A 17,321-nucleotide genomic window follows, 5' to 3' on the forward strand; every position below is an offset into this window, starting at 1 on the left:
TGCTGCCTGACTATTCACTGTGGGTCAGTCTTTCCTGCACCCCAGCCAGTATACACAAGCCCCTCAGAATGCATGTCAACAAACTCTCTAACAGTCTTCCACCTACCCTTGCAGGTGTACACAGGCATCTCACACTGCCTGAACCCACTCTGGGTCAGTCTTCCCTGCACCTCAGCTGGTGTACACAGACCCTTCACACTGCCTGACTACTCACTGTAGGTCAGTCTTCCCTTAACCTGAGAAGGTTTACACAGGCCCCTCACATTTCCTGACTACTCACTGTGGGTCAATCTTCCTTGAACACCAGCAGAAATTATAGGCCCCAGCACTTCTTGACTAATCAATGTGGTCTTTCCTGTACCCCAGCAGGTATGCACAGGCCTGAGCTTCCTGCTTACTAACTGTGGGTCAGAGTTCCCTACAGATTAGCAGGTGTACACAGGCCCCTCACAAAGCCTTTTAAAAATTTATTATTTATTCACAAAGCCTTAATACTCACTGAGGGTCAGACTTCTGGTCACCCCAGCTACCCCAGCTGGTGTACACAAGCCCCTCACACAGCCTGACTACTCACTGAGGGTATGTCTTTCAGGTAACCCAGCAGGTATACAAAAGCACCTTGTGCTGACTGAATACTCACTGTGTTTCACTGAGTACAGTGTTCCCTGCACTCCAGCAGGTATACACAGGCCATTCACACTGCTGAACTACTCACAGTAGGTCACTCTTCCCTGCAACCCTGCAGGTGTACAGAGGCCCCTCACGCTGCTTGACTACTAATTGTGGGTCAATGTTACAGGCAACCCAGCAGGTGTACAAAAGTGCCTCTTGCTGCCTGACTACTCATTGTGGGTCAGTCTTCCCTGAACCCCAGCAGTTATACACAGGCCTCACATACTACCTGAATATTCTCTGTGGGTTAGTCTTCCTTGCACACAAATAGGTATACAGAGGCCCCTCATGCTGCCTAACTACTCACTGTGGGTCAGTTTTCCCTGCACCCCAGCAGGTTTACACAGACCCATCACACTGCCTGACTACTCACTTTGGGTCACAATTTCCTGAACTCCAGCAGGTATATACAGGCCGCTCACACTGCCTGATTACCCACCATTGGTCAGTCTACCCTGGACACCAGGTAGTGTACAGAAGCCTATTATGCTGCCTGAATATTCATCATTGGCCATTCTTCCCTGCATCCCTGTTTGACTACTCAATTTCCTGCAGCCCAGCAGATGTACACTGTACATCTTACTACTGTAAGATGTAGTAAGTAGTACTACACTGTACAGCAGATGTACAGTGTACAGCAGATGTACACTGGCCCCTCATGATGTATAACTACTCACTGTGGGTCCATCTTTCCTGCAACTTTGCAGGTGTACACAGGCCTCTCATGCTGCCTGACTACTCAGTGTGCATGAGTCCTCTGTGCACCCCAGCAGGTGTTCACAGTCCCCTCATGCTTCCTGCTTGCTTACTATCAGTCTGTCTTCTGGGCCCAACTGCAGGTGTACACAGGTCCCACACAGTGCCCTACTACTCATTGTGGGTATGCCTTCCCTGCACCCCAACAGGTATACACAAACTCTTCCCACTACCTGACTACTTGTTGTGGGTCAGTCTTCCATGCATCCCTACAGGTGTACACAGGTCCCTCACACTTCCTGACTACCCACTCTGGGTCAGTGTTCCTCTCACACAGCAGGTGTACTCAGACCCCTCAAACTGCCTGACAACTCACTGTGGGTCAGTCTTCCCTGCACGCCAACAGGTATACACAGGTCCCTCATGCTGCATGACTTCTCATTGTTTGTCAGTCTTCCCTGCAGTCCAGCATGTAAAAAGAGCCCTCTTACATGTATCCCATTTGTTTACAATAAAAAAAAAGAAAAAAAGAATAAAAAAGAGCCCTCTTGCTTCCTGACTACTGTGGGTCAGTCTTCATGCAGTCCATAAGTTACACATAAACCCCTTATGCTTCTTGAGTACTCAGTGCTGGTCAGTTTTCCTTGGACCCCAGCAGGTGAACACAGGCCCCTCACACTTTCAGAGTACTCACTGTTGTTCAGTCTTCCCTACACTCCAGCAGTTGTACACAGCCCTTCACGCTGCCTGACAACTCACCATGTGTCAGTCTTCAGTGCCTTCCCAGCAGCTTTCCACAGACCCCCGCACTGTCTTCTTTCTGAGTTGCATCAGTATTGCACTGGTTTGTGCACACCACTCACAGTAGCAGCATGCTCTCAGGGGTCAGTTTTCCCTGCCTCTTGCAGTTTTCCAGAGCTTGCTTAGTTGGTTCAATTTTTGTATACCCCACACTTTCCACAATCCCCTTAACATTATCGGTTTCTAACTGTGCATTATTATTCCTTCAAACTCAGCCCCCTAACATTACCTGCTTGCAGATTGGTCAGTTGTCCCTGCACTTCAGCATGTTTCCAAGGTTGATCATACTATCTATTTTCTCACTGAGGGCAAGGTTTCCCTGCTCCCCAAATTGAGTAGTTGAGTCCACAGGACCCAACACTGTATGTTTGCTCAGCTCAGTCAGCCTTCCCTATACCCCTGCAGAAATCTGCAACCCCTCCCATTGCCTCTTTCTCAGCACCTAAATAGGTTTCAGCACATCCATTGCACTGCCCGCTTTCTCATAGTGAGCCAGGTTTGGTGCACCCCTGCATGTTTCCAAAGGACCCTCATACTGTGAAGTTGCTCAGTTGGGTCATTCTTCCCTGAACTACAGCCAGAATCTTGATACCCTTCACACTGCCTGATTGCTCATTGTGCTTCATTCTTCCCTGAAACCCCAGCAGCTTCCCACAGACCCCTGACACTTTCTGCTTGCTCAGTGGAATTAGTCTTCCCTGTACCCCAGAAGCATCTGCAAACCCACAAACTGACAACTTAATGTGGCTTAGTGGTTCCTGCAACCAAGCAGATTGCCACAACCCTTGAAAATTCCTGCTTGCTCATCTGAGTCAGTCTTTCCTGAACCCCAAAATGTGTCTACAACCCCTAACACATCCAACTTACTCATGGTGGGTCAGTCTTCCACGTACCCCAGCAGGTTTCTTCAGGGCCCTCATACTGCCTACTTGCTCAACTGTGTCAGACTTACCTGTACCCTAGCAAGTATACACACATCACCCTGCCAACTTGATCACATTGGGTCAGTCTTCCAATCCACCCAGCAGTTTTTCAGACCCCCCCACACTCACTGCTTGCTCATCCAGTTCAGTCTTCCCTGGAACCCTGTTGGCACATGCCCCACACTGCTGACTTACTTACACTTGGTCTCCCTTCACTGCATCCCAGCAGGTATATACCAGTCCTTGACACTGTAAGCTCGCTCTAATTGGTCAGTTATTCTCCAACACTTCCATGTTTCCCCATGCCTCTCACACTGCTAGCTTGACACTGTGGGTTCATCTTCACAACACCTCAGAAGGTTGCCACTGGATCCTAAAATTGCCTGCTTGCTCAGCTGGGTTCATCTTGCCTGAACCCCCAAAGGGGTACACACACCATTCCCACTGCCAGCTTGCTCCCTGACAGTCAGTATTCCATGCCTCCTGCAGTTTTCCACAGAACTTAAATACTACCTGTTTGCTCAGCTATATCATTACTTGCACCCCAGCAGGAATCTACACCACTCTAAACTGCTTCTCAGTGCTCACTCTGGGTCAATCTTCCCTTTGCCTCAAAGGTTTCCACATATCCCTCACAGGGCCATCTTGCTCAAATGGGTCAGTCTTACCTTATCCCCAGCAGAAACTGGCCTTCCCCTCACACTGCATTCTTGTTCAGCTGGGTCAGACTTCCTTTCACACAAGCAGATTGTCACAGGTTCCTTTCACACAAGCAGATTGTCACAGGTTCCAAACAATGCCTGCTTGCTTACTCTGGATCAGTCTTCCTTGCACATCAGCTGATTTCCATCAGCCATTCACAGTGCAAGCTTGCTCAACTTTGTCAAATTTTCCCAGCACCACAGCATTTCCCCACAAACCAAAGCATTCCTTCATGCTCCCAATTCCCAGCTCCCATCAAATGTTCTCTTGTGACTCAGACTACTTGCTTAAACATGGTGGGTCAGTTTTTCAGCACCCAAGCATGTATCTCCAGCCCTCTTGTACACCTGGGTCAGTCTTCCCTGCACCTCAGCAGTTGTACACATGGCCATCACAATGCCTGCTTATTGGGCTGTGTCAGTCTTCCTTGCATCCCAGCAATGTGTCACAGCTTAGGAAAAATGCCTGCAGGTTCAGCCTGCTCAGTTTTCCCTACTAAGGTTTCCACAAGCCCTTCACACTGCCTGATTGCTCAATGTGGGTCAGTTTTCATTGCACCCAGGTAGGTGTTCACAGACCCCACACACTGCCTACTTGCTCAACTGGGTCAGTTTTCTCTGCACCCCAATAGGTTTCCAGTGACAACTCACAGTGCCTCCTTGGTCAAATATGTCTTCCTTGCACCCATTCACATGCCCATATGTCCCCACATTTCCTCCTTTTTCAGTTGGTTCAGCATTCTCTACTACCCAGCAGATTGTCACATGTCTAACAAATTGTGTGTGTGCTCTCTTTGTGTTAGTCTTGCCTGCACCTCAGTAGGTTTCTGCAAGTCCATCACACTGCTTACTAATTTTGGTCAGTATTTTCTGCACCACAGTAGCTTACCACAGACCCTAACACTGCCTGCTTACTCAATTTGGTTCAGACTTCCAAGTATCCTAGCTGATTTCCACAGCCACTCACATCACCCAGTTGATGACTAAGGTGAGTATTTCATCTGTCTCAGCATTTTTCCCATGCCCCTAAACATTACTCCTTGCTCATTTGTCTTCACAGAACCCCAACAAATATCTACATGACCTTCTGACTGCCTGCTTACTCACTGTGGGCTGATCTTCACTACACCCCTGTACATATCCAAAGGACCCTCACAATGACTCTGCAAAGTGGAATCATTCTTCCCCACACCCCAGCAGGAATCTGCATGCCCCTCACATTGCTGGGTTGCTCACTATGGTCCCTTTTCCTTCACTCCAGCAAGTTTCCACACCCAGTGCTATCTTCCTTCTTGTCCCCCTGGGTCAGTCTTCCCTACTCACAAACAGGTTGCCCCAGGATTCTCACACTGTCTGCTAACTGAGAGTCACCAATCCTTGAACACTAGCTTATTTCCACTGGCCACTCACACAGCCCACTTGCTCAGCTGAGTCAGTCATCCCTGCACTCCAGCAGGTTTTCTCATGCCCCTAACACTGCCTTCTTGCTCACTGTGGGTCAGTTTCCACTCCACCCCAGCAGGTGTCCCCACACCCCTCACACTAATTTCTAGCTTGTTAGGGGCCCCTTTCTGAACACCTGAGAAGATTCACCCAGGTCCCTCTCAGTGCCTGTTTGTTCACCAAGGTCAGTATTTCCTGCACACCTGCATGTTTTCCCATGCCCCTCAAATTGCATGTTTCCTCACTGTGTCAGTGGTTCTGGCACTTCAGCAGTTGTCTGCAAGTCCATCTCACTGCCACTTGATCAGCTGCACCAGTTTCCCCACACCTCAGGAGGTTGCCACAATCTCCAAAAACTGCCTGCTGGCTCAGCCAGGTCAATCTTTCCTTCAGCATGTTAGGATTCCACTAACCTGTCAAAATGCCTGATAAGTCAACTCTGGATCAGTCTTCTACTCCACCTAGAAGTTTTTCAAACCCCCCACACAGCAGGTATAGTCGTTCCTGGATGCCAGCAGGTGTTGGGACACCCCACACACTGCCTGCTTACTTATCCTCAGATTTTCTTCTCATAATCCCAGTGGGTATATGCCACTTCTTGCCTCTGTATGCCTGATCAATTTGGTCATTCATCCTCCAACTCTACCAGGTTTCCCCATTCCTCTCACACTTCCAGATTGCATGCTGTGTGTCTGTCTTCACTGCACCAGAGTAGGTTGCTGCTGGATCTTAACACTGCCTGCTTGCTCAGCTGGATCCATCTTACCCATACTACAAATGTGTACACACAACATTCACACTGCCAGTTTGCTCCCTGGGAGTCAGTATATCCTGCCTCCTGCAGGTTTCCACAGACTTCACATACTACCTGCTTGCTCAGCTGTATCTTGCTTCCTGCACCCCAGGAGGAATCTGTGCCCCACCCCTCACTGCCTGGTTGCTCACTGCAGCCTAGGCTTCCCTTGAGCCAGTCGGTTTTGGTTTCCACACATGCCTCCCACTGCCAACTTGCTTAAATGGGTCAGACTTATCTGAACCCCAGCAGAAACCTGTCTGCCCCCTGACACTGCTAGAAAGTGGTAGTACTGGAATTGAAAAGCTAGTGTGTGTAATTGAAGTGCCTGCTCTGAATTGTCACATCTGCAACATAATTAGAAATCCATGGGCTGGGGTGGAAGCCAGGTGTAGGCACATATTCTTCAGTCTCTATCTGACCCAAGACCAAGGGAAAGATGAAATGTCCTCATCATGGCTAGCTCTAGAATAAGAAGTGCCAATGTAACTTTTTTTTTTCTTTTTGATTCCCTTTCTTTTCCATTTTTGAAACTTAGTCTATGGGAATAAAGAGAGTGATGGCACTTTATCTTTTGGATCAAGGTTTTTGTTTTTTTTCTCTCTTTTTGTACGGGGCATTGAACTCAGTGGTACTCCACTGCTAAGCCACATCCCCAGCCCTTTTTTGTATTTTATTTATCTCACTGAGTTGCTTAGCTTCTCACCTCTGCTGAGGCTGGTTTTGAACTAGAGATCTGCCTGTCTTAGCCTCCTGAGCCACTCGGGATCACAGGCATATACCACCACATCCAGCAAGGTTTTTTTTCTTTTTCTTTTCCTTTATTTTCTTTTTTTCCCTCCCTCCCCCTATTTTTCTCTCTCCATCTCTTTTTTCTTTCTTTCCTTCCTTCCTTCCTTCTTTCTTTCTTTCTTTCTTTCTTTCTTTCTTTCTTTCTTTCTTTCTTTCTTTCTTTCTTTCTTTTTTCTTGTTTTACTGATTGTCAGCTTTTCACAAAGTGTTCCTTAAAAACATCACTCCCAAGTTTTTAAATGTAACAGGTCCCTGTCTTTATTTATCATATGACATTTAGACAGAATGGATCATGGCCTTTTGTATTCTGTTGCTGACACTGAGCTTTCAGATCTCCAAAGATATTTTTCAGTTCCAGGTCTTGGAAACTGTAGGCCACAGATTGCCTTTTGCAACTGCAGCCTTCAAAGTGACTCAAGAATTACAAAACTCTACTTGATACACATTTATCAGACTCAGTAAAAAATAATCTTTGTAGAAAAATGCCTACAGTTCATACAATCCCATTTGTCCCAGAAGAAAAAAAGATGTAAATGCAACAAAGGAGCCCATTGCCCTTGTGGTGGGCAGTCCCTCTTCTGTGCTGGGTGACAGAGTGTGGTAATGTGACCCCAATGTGGTACATTTGCAAGGCACTTGGCAAATTACTTGTTTCCTAAATCCTGCTAGTAGAAGAAAATGCAGGCGATAAATTAAAGAATATTTTAGGAAATATCTATGGTTCTAAGGGAGTCTACTGATATTATACCACCCAAGAAACACCAAATATTCCAAGTCCATGGTCCCAGGAACTGGCTTTTCAGAGATTTATGGTTCTTTCAGCAACTGCTAGAAACTCAATGAGCTTTGGAGGATCAGGGGTCTGTCCCTGCACCCCAGAGCTAATGAGCCAAAGATCTCGTCTGCTTTCACCATCTGTCTCTCCTGCTCTATTCCCAGAAGCTCTTACTGTCTCCCATTCATCCTTCTTGCTCAGTGTGTCTTTATTCGGGGCATTATTATGGATATGCTAATATATCTGGGGAAGCAACTAATGAGAGCTTTTAGTTTGTTTTGTTGTGAGGTGCTGGGAGGAAACCCAGGGCTCATGTGAGCTCTCTACCACTGAGCTACATCCTTCACCCCAGTCTCGACAGCCTGGAATACTATTTTTTTTTCTTTTTTAAATTGTAGATGGACACAATACCCTTAATTAGTTATTTTTATGTGGTGCTGACGATCAAACCCAGTGCCTCACACATGCCAGGCGAGTGCTCCACCACTAAGCCCTAGCCCCAGCCCCACCCTGGAAATTCTTCATCAGTGTGCTTCATCCAGCTTATTTTCTCTCCGCACACCTGCTCCCTTTCTCTTGACTTCCTTTCATTTAACAGTATTACAGCCTCACTTAACTGAAATAGAAATTCTTCAGAAATCCTTCCAAATCCTGGGGTATAGGGAATTTTTAAAAGACACAGATGATAGAAGAACAATGAAGGAATTTCCCATTGTCCTCTGTCCAACCCCCATGTGAATTGATGACAGTTACTTACTCTCCCTGGCTTTCTTTCCCATTCATCTTCCTTTTCAGACCCAAGTTCTTCTGGATTTTTGGGTGGCTTAATTTTTGTCTCTTCACTACTCTGGTGCTGTCCCTCCCTTACCTCGATTCTCCCAAAACCTTCACAGTGGTTTCTGTATTGACCTCAACGGCTTCAGTATCCACCAGACTACACCATATCATTCATTCATTCTTCACCAAGTGCCTGGCACCATCTAGTGGTGCAGAGATAAACATCAATACTCTACCTCTCTGAGCTGTCCTCTTGGTTCCTAGAGTTTTCTCTCCTCCAGTGACTTTCACAATTCTGCTACATATAAGCAACCCTTGTGAAGGTTTGGCATGCAGTTGATTATCTTTGAGGTTCTTGCATTCCCAGATGTCTCTGAGGGAAAATATCAGCGGACAGCTGTGGCTGCTCACAGTGAATGTGCCCTTTGCTCTCATCCCTTCTGCCTTGGAGACCCTACTTTGACTCTTAGCCTGGACAATGGGCAACCATTGTAGTGGTGGGCATTTGTCTGACAGAATTTCCCTAGGACTACCTTGTCCATCCTCAACACTAGGGACTTGACCACATTTTCCTTTTGTCTGATCCCCAGTTCCAGCCTATATAACTCTGGGCATTGAATCCACTTCAATGCCCATCACCTGATCTCAGCTGCATTCACAGATGCTGGGACGTGTTTTGGCTTGTTACCAGTGGGCTACAGGGGTGTTCACAGTTCCTGATTTGAACACAGCTTTCCTTCTTCACACATTTCTGCAAGTCACCACAGAGTATCCTCCATCTTCTTCTCACCAATAAACTTCTACATCAAATCACTCTACTTCCATTTATTTCAGTCCAGACTTTCAAACCCTTGCCATTTGCCTTTGGGAAATCCCTCAAAAATTTTAAAGGTCCTTAAATTATTCCTAGTTATTAAGTTGAAGCCTTTTCTAGATTCTCATTCTTCTTTGTCCTGTGCTGGTCATGCTGCTGATGAAAACTTCCATTTGAAACTTTTCCCTTGGCTTCTGCAATGACTCTTGCTCTGTGAGATCCCTCCTGCTTCTTCTGTGATGGCTTCACTACAGGTTCTCTCCTGGTCCCTGGCTGGTTTAGTCTCAATCATCTAGGAGCTAAAATCATAGGGGAAAATAAAAAATTCCATTCCTTAGTATAACATACCTAAGATCCCCAACAACCTGGCTCCTTCCCCACTGCCCTACATTCCAGCTACACTCATTAATCAACTGTACCCAGGTCTCCTGGTTGGGTTTTTGCATTTTCTGCCTGGTAGACATTTCTCCTACAAATCCTTGGCCTGCACAATACCCAGTGAGCTCTTTGGTCAGTTGCTCTTCTCGACTGTGTTGTGCACCCTTGGTGGCCCTGGTTATCATGGCACTGTGACTTCATTCTCTTGCCTATTTCCCATCAGAGTGCAGACTGCCTGACTGCAGGATGGAGGAATTGTTCCCTTTTTTCTCCTTTTGTCATGGAGGATCACAGGATTGGGATTTAATGAACGGAGCAATCACCATCTCTGTGCTAATGAGATGATAGAAACTTGTACATCTGCATTTCCCCCAACACACTAACCTTGTGCCAGGTCATCATAATCACTCAGTTTAAGGATAAATCAATTTATCTATGGGATAGGCAGACAACTTTTAGTGTTTTCTTTTTGTTAATCTGGTACTTTAAAAATTTTTAGGGAACAAGTATTGTTTTAGTTAAAAGTAAAAAGAACCTATCCTGAAAAAAGTCAAATATTTTCATACTTTATTATTTAAAACTCATTTGCTTACCGACATCAAAAACCTAAATCAAACTACATTAAGCAACAGGAGATTATCAATAAAGATTCTGGTGTGTATGCATAGTAAAAACAGACATGTGGGAGTGCTTTTTAAACCCTAGACCTAGGAAACTGGTTGCCCTAAGACTCCTTTCCCTTCTTCCTTCTGTCCAGACATAAAAAAAGTGGTGGCAGGGGACACTTCCCACATTTTATTATATTTCAGCCATGCAGATACGAAACTTTCTTCCTCATTTTCAATCCCAATTTTCAAAAAGCCAGCTCCTGCTTTGACCACACATAGAGGGGACATCATACTACGTGGTATGATAAATTTCAGATTGGAGACCAGTTTTTAGAAATTGGGGTGCATATACTGAGACATAACAGACAATAGCAAACAAAATACTGTCTGAGAAAAAGGAAACACTTTTACTCAGATCCATCTTCTGCCCAGAAATATCTCCCATTATCAAAATGCTTCCCATCCTTCAAAGATCAGTGATGATGACTTTCTCTGTAAAACTTTACTGATCTCCACTCTCCCAAGTCAGGACTACTTCTTCTTTGTTCTTTATTCTGTCTTATTTTGTAATTTTCTATGGCTGCATATTAATAAATGTAGGATATAAAATTAACCCTGGATTTAAAAGTTAATTCCTACTGATATTCTAATTCCCACACAATAAGTTTGGACAAGTTATTCACCTTCTGGGTTTGTTTAAAAAAAAACAGGTATGGTTACAGTTTGGATCATAACTGTCCCCCTGAAGTTCTGTTGTGATGGAAGCTGTGGTACCCAGGTGGTGCTTTTAGGGTGGGTGGGATCTTAGAGGTGGGGCCTTATGAGTGTATGTCACTGGTGGTAGTGTGCACTGGAAGGGGACAGTTGGACACCTATTACTTCCCCTTCTTCTTTGCTGCCTGGCCACAAATTGAGTGGTTTTTCTGCACCACACACATAAGTTCTTTCCCCTCACCAGGGGCCCCAATGTAGAGGGTCTGCCTGATCCTGGAATGCAACCACCAAAACTGTGAGTCAAAAGGCACATTTCCTCTTTATAAGCTGATCATCTCAATATTTGTTGCAGTAATATAAAGTTGATTAATAGGAGAGGAGGTCAGAGTAGTATCTCATGTGTTCTTGTGAGCATGAGAGACAGTGCTTAGCAACCACTTGCTCCTGCCTGCAGCCCAGTAGACACCCAGCAATACCTTGTTTTTTTCCTTTCATAAGCTCCTCGAGGACAAGATTTCCCACTGTGTTCATCAAATACTTTAAAGGTACAGGGGCCTTCAACAAATGCCTGTAGAACCAAGCTCCCTTGTGTTCTTTCCAGTCAGATATTTCTACTTTTTAAGTATTTCTTTAGATGTCAGTAGAGCCTTTTTTATTCATTTATGTGGTGCTGAGAATCTAACCCAGTGCCTCACACATGCCAGGCAAGTGCTCTACCATGGAGCCACAACCCCAGCCGCCCCAGCCAGATTTAATCATTTGCTGAGGGATTCTAATTGCTTTGTATTGATGAATGCAATCTCCATTACACAGGCTTTTTCCTCCTTTTCACATCTGAGGAAACAGGTGCAGAAAGAATGAGAAAATTGCTGGAGGTCAAATTCTATTAAAGAACAGATTAAGGTTGTAGTTGTAGGGCTCTCCAATTATTATTATTTCTTTTGGTGCCAGGGGATTGAACCAGTGGTACTCTATCACTGAGTTACATCCTCAGTCCTTTTTACTTAACTTTATTTTCAGATAGAATCTCACTAAGTTGCCCAAGCTGGCTTTCAACTTTTGATCCTTCTGCCTCAGTCTCCCAAGATACTGCGATTACAGGTGTGTAACCAGTATGCCTGCCTGGTCGTTATATTTCTAAGATATTTTTATACATATTTTTATCTAAATGATCCTCACCTCAATTTTGTGATAAGGACATGACTACATTATCTCTGCTTAATGAATGAGGAAAAACTCCACAGACGTGGCTAGGCAAAGATGGGCATGAGCTTGTTGAAACCCAGGTCTTCATGCCAGGGCTTCCTCCTGCTGTACTGTGATGATTTGGGAGGCAACAGTAAGTAAAAACTTTTGTTTTGTCACAGTGTGGGATGTTGCATTTTCAGGGATGGGGAGGGTGCAATTTTTTCTTTCAAGCTGGCTTTAAAATGGAAAGTGAAAGAACCTTACAATTTTAGGTCTGGTCCATCTCCTGGAAAGAAAGAAAATTTGAAGAAGAAAGAGTGCATCTACCTGGCCAGAAAAGAATGTAAGTCTCAAATCTGTGTCCCTCATGGACAAAATTATTCTTTTTCCATTGGGAGGAGGTTGTAATAATCCCAAGCATATAAGAACTGAAAAAGTGGTAGTTTCCTCTTGTTGCTGTGAGTTCTCAGCACCTTACCCACCCCCATAACAGCCTTCTCACCATTAGCTTCATCTGAGATTGGAAATTTGTTCCTTCTATTGATAGAATGGCACCAACCAATAACTGTTCCTTCTGGTTTTCTGCACATTGAGAGATGTGTACATTTAGATTCTGCTAGTTTTATCTCAATTTTTGATTTCTACCTGTCTTGTCTTTTCTGACTTCAAGGATCTTTGCTCTTTACATGATTCCTCTTTATGAGTAACTTTGCTGGTTTGATTTAATTGGCAGAGATATCTGAGGAAGAAAAAAAAAACCTTTCAAAAGAATAGCAACTATTACCCTAAAATCTAATATGTAATGAAAGGAAATCACTTTGATTTTTAATCAAAGTAAGGAATAATGGAAGGTTTATTTAAAATTTCCATTAGAGAAAATGCACTAGTTTTAGAACAAATGTACTCAATATATGAGAGCATAAGTGAATTAAAAAATATAACAGAAGAAAATAAAACCATAGTACAAAAAATTTAAAAAGTTTGAAATGGATTTAAACAGTGATATTCTTTAAAATTCTCCAAATATTTAACAGTTACTAGGTTTGACAATTTGTTTGAAAATGAAAGCCTATTTCTGTATTGTAAACTCCATAAAACTGCTTGTTAAATTCAAACACTCAACATAACTTGTATTTAAATACATAGGCTGTCAATTTCAGAAAAGCAGGAATTATTCATTTCCTCTCACAGTTATGTGGATTAACCAGCTGCATTATGCTTTCTGGGGAAAGGATGAAATGCAGAAAGAAAAAAAAATCTCTAAAAAAAATTAAAACAGCCAAATTCAGACATCAGTTTTTTTCTTTAAGACAACAAACTGAATTTTACAGTATATTCTACATTTGCATTGTCATTTCCCCTTTCCTCCCCATCTCAAATACTCCTGAATTCACTAGTATAATCAACTCTTCACTTTCAAATATTCTGTACAAATATATTTAGCAAAGAGCATATACCTAACATCATTCTGACAGCAGTATGGTCAGCATACAATTTTAGAAAGATTACCATGTATATCATATTTATCTTTACTTAAAAACAAACAAAAACCATAAATAAACAAATAATTCTAAAATTATGAAAATCCATGAAAGAAGATTCAACATTGGCTCTAACCCTGATAAAAACACACTTCAGAAAGACCAACCAGTAGCCCTAAATTTCTGCCAAATAAACCCTAAGGCACCAAACACAAAAGTCCTCTAAGGATCACTCTTTTCTGATACATAATCTGTCCCTGGCTTGGCCATCTCATCCTTAACTATGCAGAGTCCTGCTACAAGTCTGTATTTTAGTTATTTTACAAGAGAATGTTACAATGTAAAGTGGAGAGGTTCTTGATATCAACAGTATGTCATCAAGGGTTTTTGAATTATTAAATCCAACAGTTGGTCACAGAGGTCAAGTATTATCGAGGCTCTTTGTCAGCTCTCCATCGGGGCCATCCTTTGAGTACATGCAAGGCTCAATTGTTTTCAGAAGTAGAAGCCTTGGGCCACTTAAGACACTGATGAAATAGAACTATGAGGTGAACCCATCTGGGTGAGAACATGATCTAGCCACTGAAGGGGACCATGCAGATGTATCTCAATCCAGCAGGGGATGCTAGTGACATCTTGGCACTGGTATTCTGCACCCAGCCCTAGAAAAAACACAGCAGGGTCATTTAGCTTGATTAACTCAGTGTTCAACTTATTAAGTAAAAGGAGTTCACCTAATCAGGGACTGACTGAAGCGACAGATCATTCCCACAAGAAGAATGCGCATACACACACACACACACACACACACACACACACACACACACACTGTCTGGCAGGTGAACTGCAATAGATAGTGCTGTTCAACTGAAGTTCATCCATGAATTCCAGATTATGAATCACTGGAATGAAAGTTTTAAAAGACATTATAAAAGCTCTAGAAAAAGAAGAACATAACACCACCAAAAGTAGTAGAAGACAGGAAATAATTAAAAGACATTATAAAGTTGTCTTATAAAGATACTTTTTAACTTTCATTTTCATTTCCCATTCCATTCTGAGAGTAAGGTAATAGTTTTTTTGGGTGGTGGGTTGTACTGGAGATTGAACTCAGGGACACCCAACCATGGAGCCACATCCCCAGCCTTTTTATGTATTTTATTTAGAGAAAGTGTCTCACTGAGTTGCTTAGCACCTCACTTTTGCTGAGGCTGGATTTGAACTCTCAGTCCTCCTGCCTCAGCTTCCTGAGTTGCTAGGATTACAGGCATTCATCACTGCACCCAGTGACCATGGCTATTATTAAATTCTCACTTTATCATCAATAAAATAAGGAAAAGACTTCCTCAGACACTGATGCCATTTCTTCCCTGTTCAGCCACTTATGGTTCACCTATCAACACAGACTTCTTGATCTTTCAGTCTCTAAGGGGCAGGAGTGCATGTAAGTATCCCAAAAGTTGTGACTGACACCTAGTCACTAAACAAAATTATTCATTTGTATAAGAAGGCAGCTTGCCAGACAGCTTCAAATTCACTGAATCAGGGCCCTAAAGTCCATATAAGATAAAGAGAAAAGCAATACTGCCACTTCAGAGCTCAAAAACATGTTGGCATTTGTGGACAATAGGGCTTAAAGTTCTGATATACCCGTTTCCTGAGGTGTACCAGAGAAGGCTGGGTTCTCCTATGCTACCTGCCTACTTCTGTAGTTTAATGAAGTACAGCTGAGTCTGAGGACTTTTGGGAGCAGTATTAATAATGTGAACTCTATCTGCTATGTGTACACAGATGCATGAACTTGAACCTACATCAAAATACTACTAAATGTAATGTGTTGGTTTGTCTCCATCAGATGTCAGGTTCTGAGAGGGCAGAGAAAGTACCCAGCACAGTCATTGGTGCAACACAGAAGCTCTATAAATATGCACTCAACTGAAGGGATCTGGATTTTTCAGATATGGGAGAGTTTAAGGTGAAAATAATTAGTTTTGTTTCTAAGAGGCATATGGGATGGACATTTATCTTTGAGAATTCAGAGACAAGTCAGTTTCTAGAATGTCATGTACTCATGAAACCCATTCAGAAATTAATTTTTTTTTTCAGTTCAGTGGCATTGTAAAAACTTTCATTTCTCAGAGGCAGAAGATGAGGCAGCAGAGCAACCAGTTACTACAAGTATGTCTTTAATCTTCTCCTCAAACATACAATACACACTTACAGCTAAGGTACCTATCTTTGATCAAGGGCCTTAATAAATTTTGAACTATATGAAAAGTACAAGATATACTAGAACCACTAAAACAACAACAAAAACCTGACTAATCAAAAATAATTTTCACTGTGATGAACTTTTATCTTTATAAAAAGATAATGCATTTATCATTGAACTAAAAGTAACAAGTGTTACAAACATAAAATTACTAGAATAATCATAAAAGTACTAAAAAGAAAGGGTGGATATATTTACTCAATTGCTCTTATAGGACAAACATTTAAATTACATGATTAAACACATAATATATTCTAATGGTATTACAGTAGCTAAATAGTGCTATCTGCCTAAGGAAGAGGCTATTAAAGGTTACTGTTTTTGACTTTTAACACAAGTGCTCCTATGTCCCAATAATATATTCTTAGAAATTCACATTCTGGTTAATGTTTAAAAATCCCTAGATCAGTAAGTCTGCTATTACTGACATGTATCAAGAGGGAGGACATAGACATCATGATGTACTCCAACAATGCACACCAAAATGCACTAAACCAAACCTAGGCCATCGGAGCTCACTCACCTTCACAAAGTTCATGCATAGAAGACATACTTTTGTGAGCTCATAAATGTTCTTGAAACCATGGTTCACAGACTGTGTCAACAACTGAGCAAATTCTTCGTTGTTAAAAATTTTCCAGCTGCACACACTAGGAATCTTGCAGACAGTTGTGGGGTGAAATCCATGATGGTAGTTGCAGTTCCGAATTTGCATGAAGATACTACTGTCATTGAGGCATTCAGCATACACCTCCCCTCCAACATAGTAAAGATGCACTCCTGTGGGAAGACAGACCATTTAGTTACTGTCATCTTTTTACAGCTGAAAGGCACCTGTGCAACCTGAACATAAAAGTATACATTTATGTGGATTTCAACTTTGGCAGCATAAGCAGATACTCACTAAGTCCTGCATAACTGACAAAATCTTAGTTAATACAATATCCACATGTCAAGAACATCAAAGAGGTTTCTATAAGGTAAAAGGACAAGTATAAAAATATCACAAAGTATAAAAATATCATTTTGGGTTATTTCAGGGGGTACTGGGGTTGAATTCAAGTATGCCTTATCACTGAACCACATCCTCCACACCCCCCTCACACACTTTTCAAATTTTGAGACAGGGTCTTGGTAAGTGGCATAGGGCCTTGCTAAGTTGCTGAAGCTGTCCTTGAACTTGCAGCCTTCATGATTCAGGCTCCATAGTCACTGGGTAACAGGCAGGTGCCACTATACACAGTTTTATTTATTTATTTATTTATTTATTTATTTATTTATTTTTTAACTTGTGTAAGAGTTTTATTGAAAGTAATTATTTTTTTTATTGTAAACAAATGGGATACATGTTGTTTCTCTGTCTGTACATGGCGTAAAGGCATACCATTGTGTAATCATAAATTTACATAGGGTAATGTTGTTTGATTCATTCTGCCATTTTTTCCCTTCCCCCCCTCCCCTCCCACCCTTCCCCTCCATCTATACAGTCCTTC

The 17,321-nt window shown here is 42.7% G+C and overlaps 1 protein-coding gene across 1 annotated transcript in view; it reads right to left on the reverse strand.

Moving 5' to 3' along the window:
- Nucleotides 1-14,075: 14,075 nt before the first annotated feature.
- LOC124973111 (mothers against decapentaplegic homolog 1-like) overlaps nucleotides 14,076-17,321 on the reverse strand; it is a 50,942-nt gene continuing 47,696 nt past the window's right edge. The window contains 2 exon segments of the mRNA XM_047537267.1: nucleotides 14,076-14,246; nucleotides 16,352-16,608. Coding sequence (XP_047393223.1) covers nucleotides 14,076-14,246; nucleotides 16,352-16,608 — 428 coding nt within the window.

This window comes from Sciurus carolinensis (assembly GCF_902686445.1).
Source record: "Sciurus carolinensis chromosome 14 unlocalized genomic scaffold, mSciCar1.2 SUPER_6_x, whole genome shotgun sequence".
In the NCBI taxonomy this organism is placed as follows: domain Eukaryota; kingdom Metazoa; phylum Chordata; class Mammalia; order Rodentia; family Sciuridae; genus Sciurus; species Sciurus carolinensis.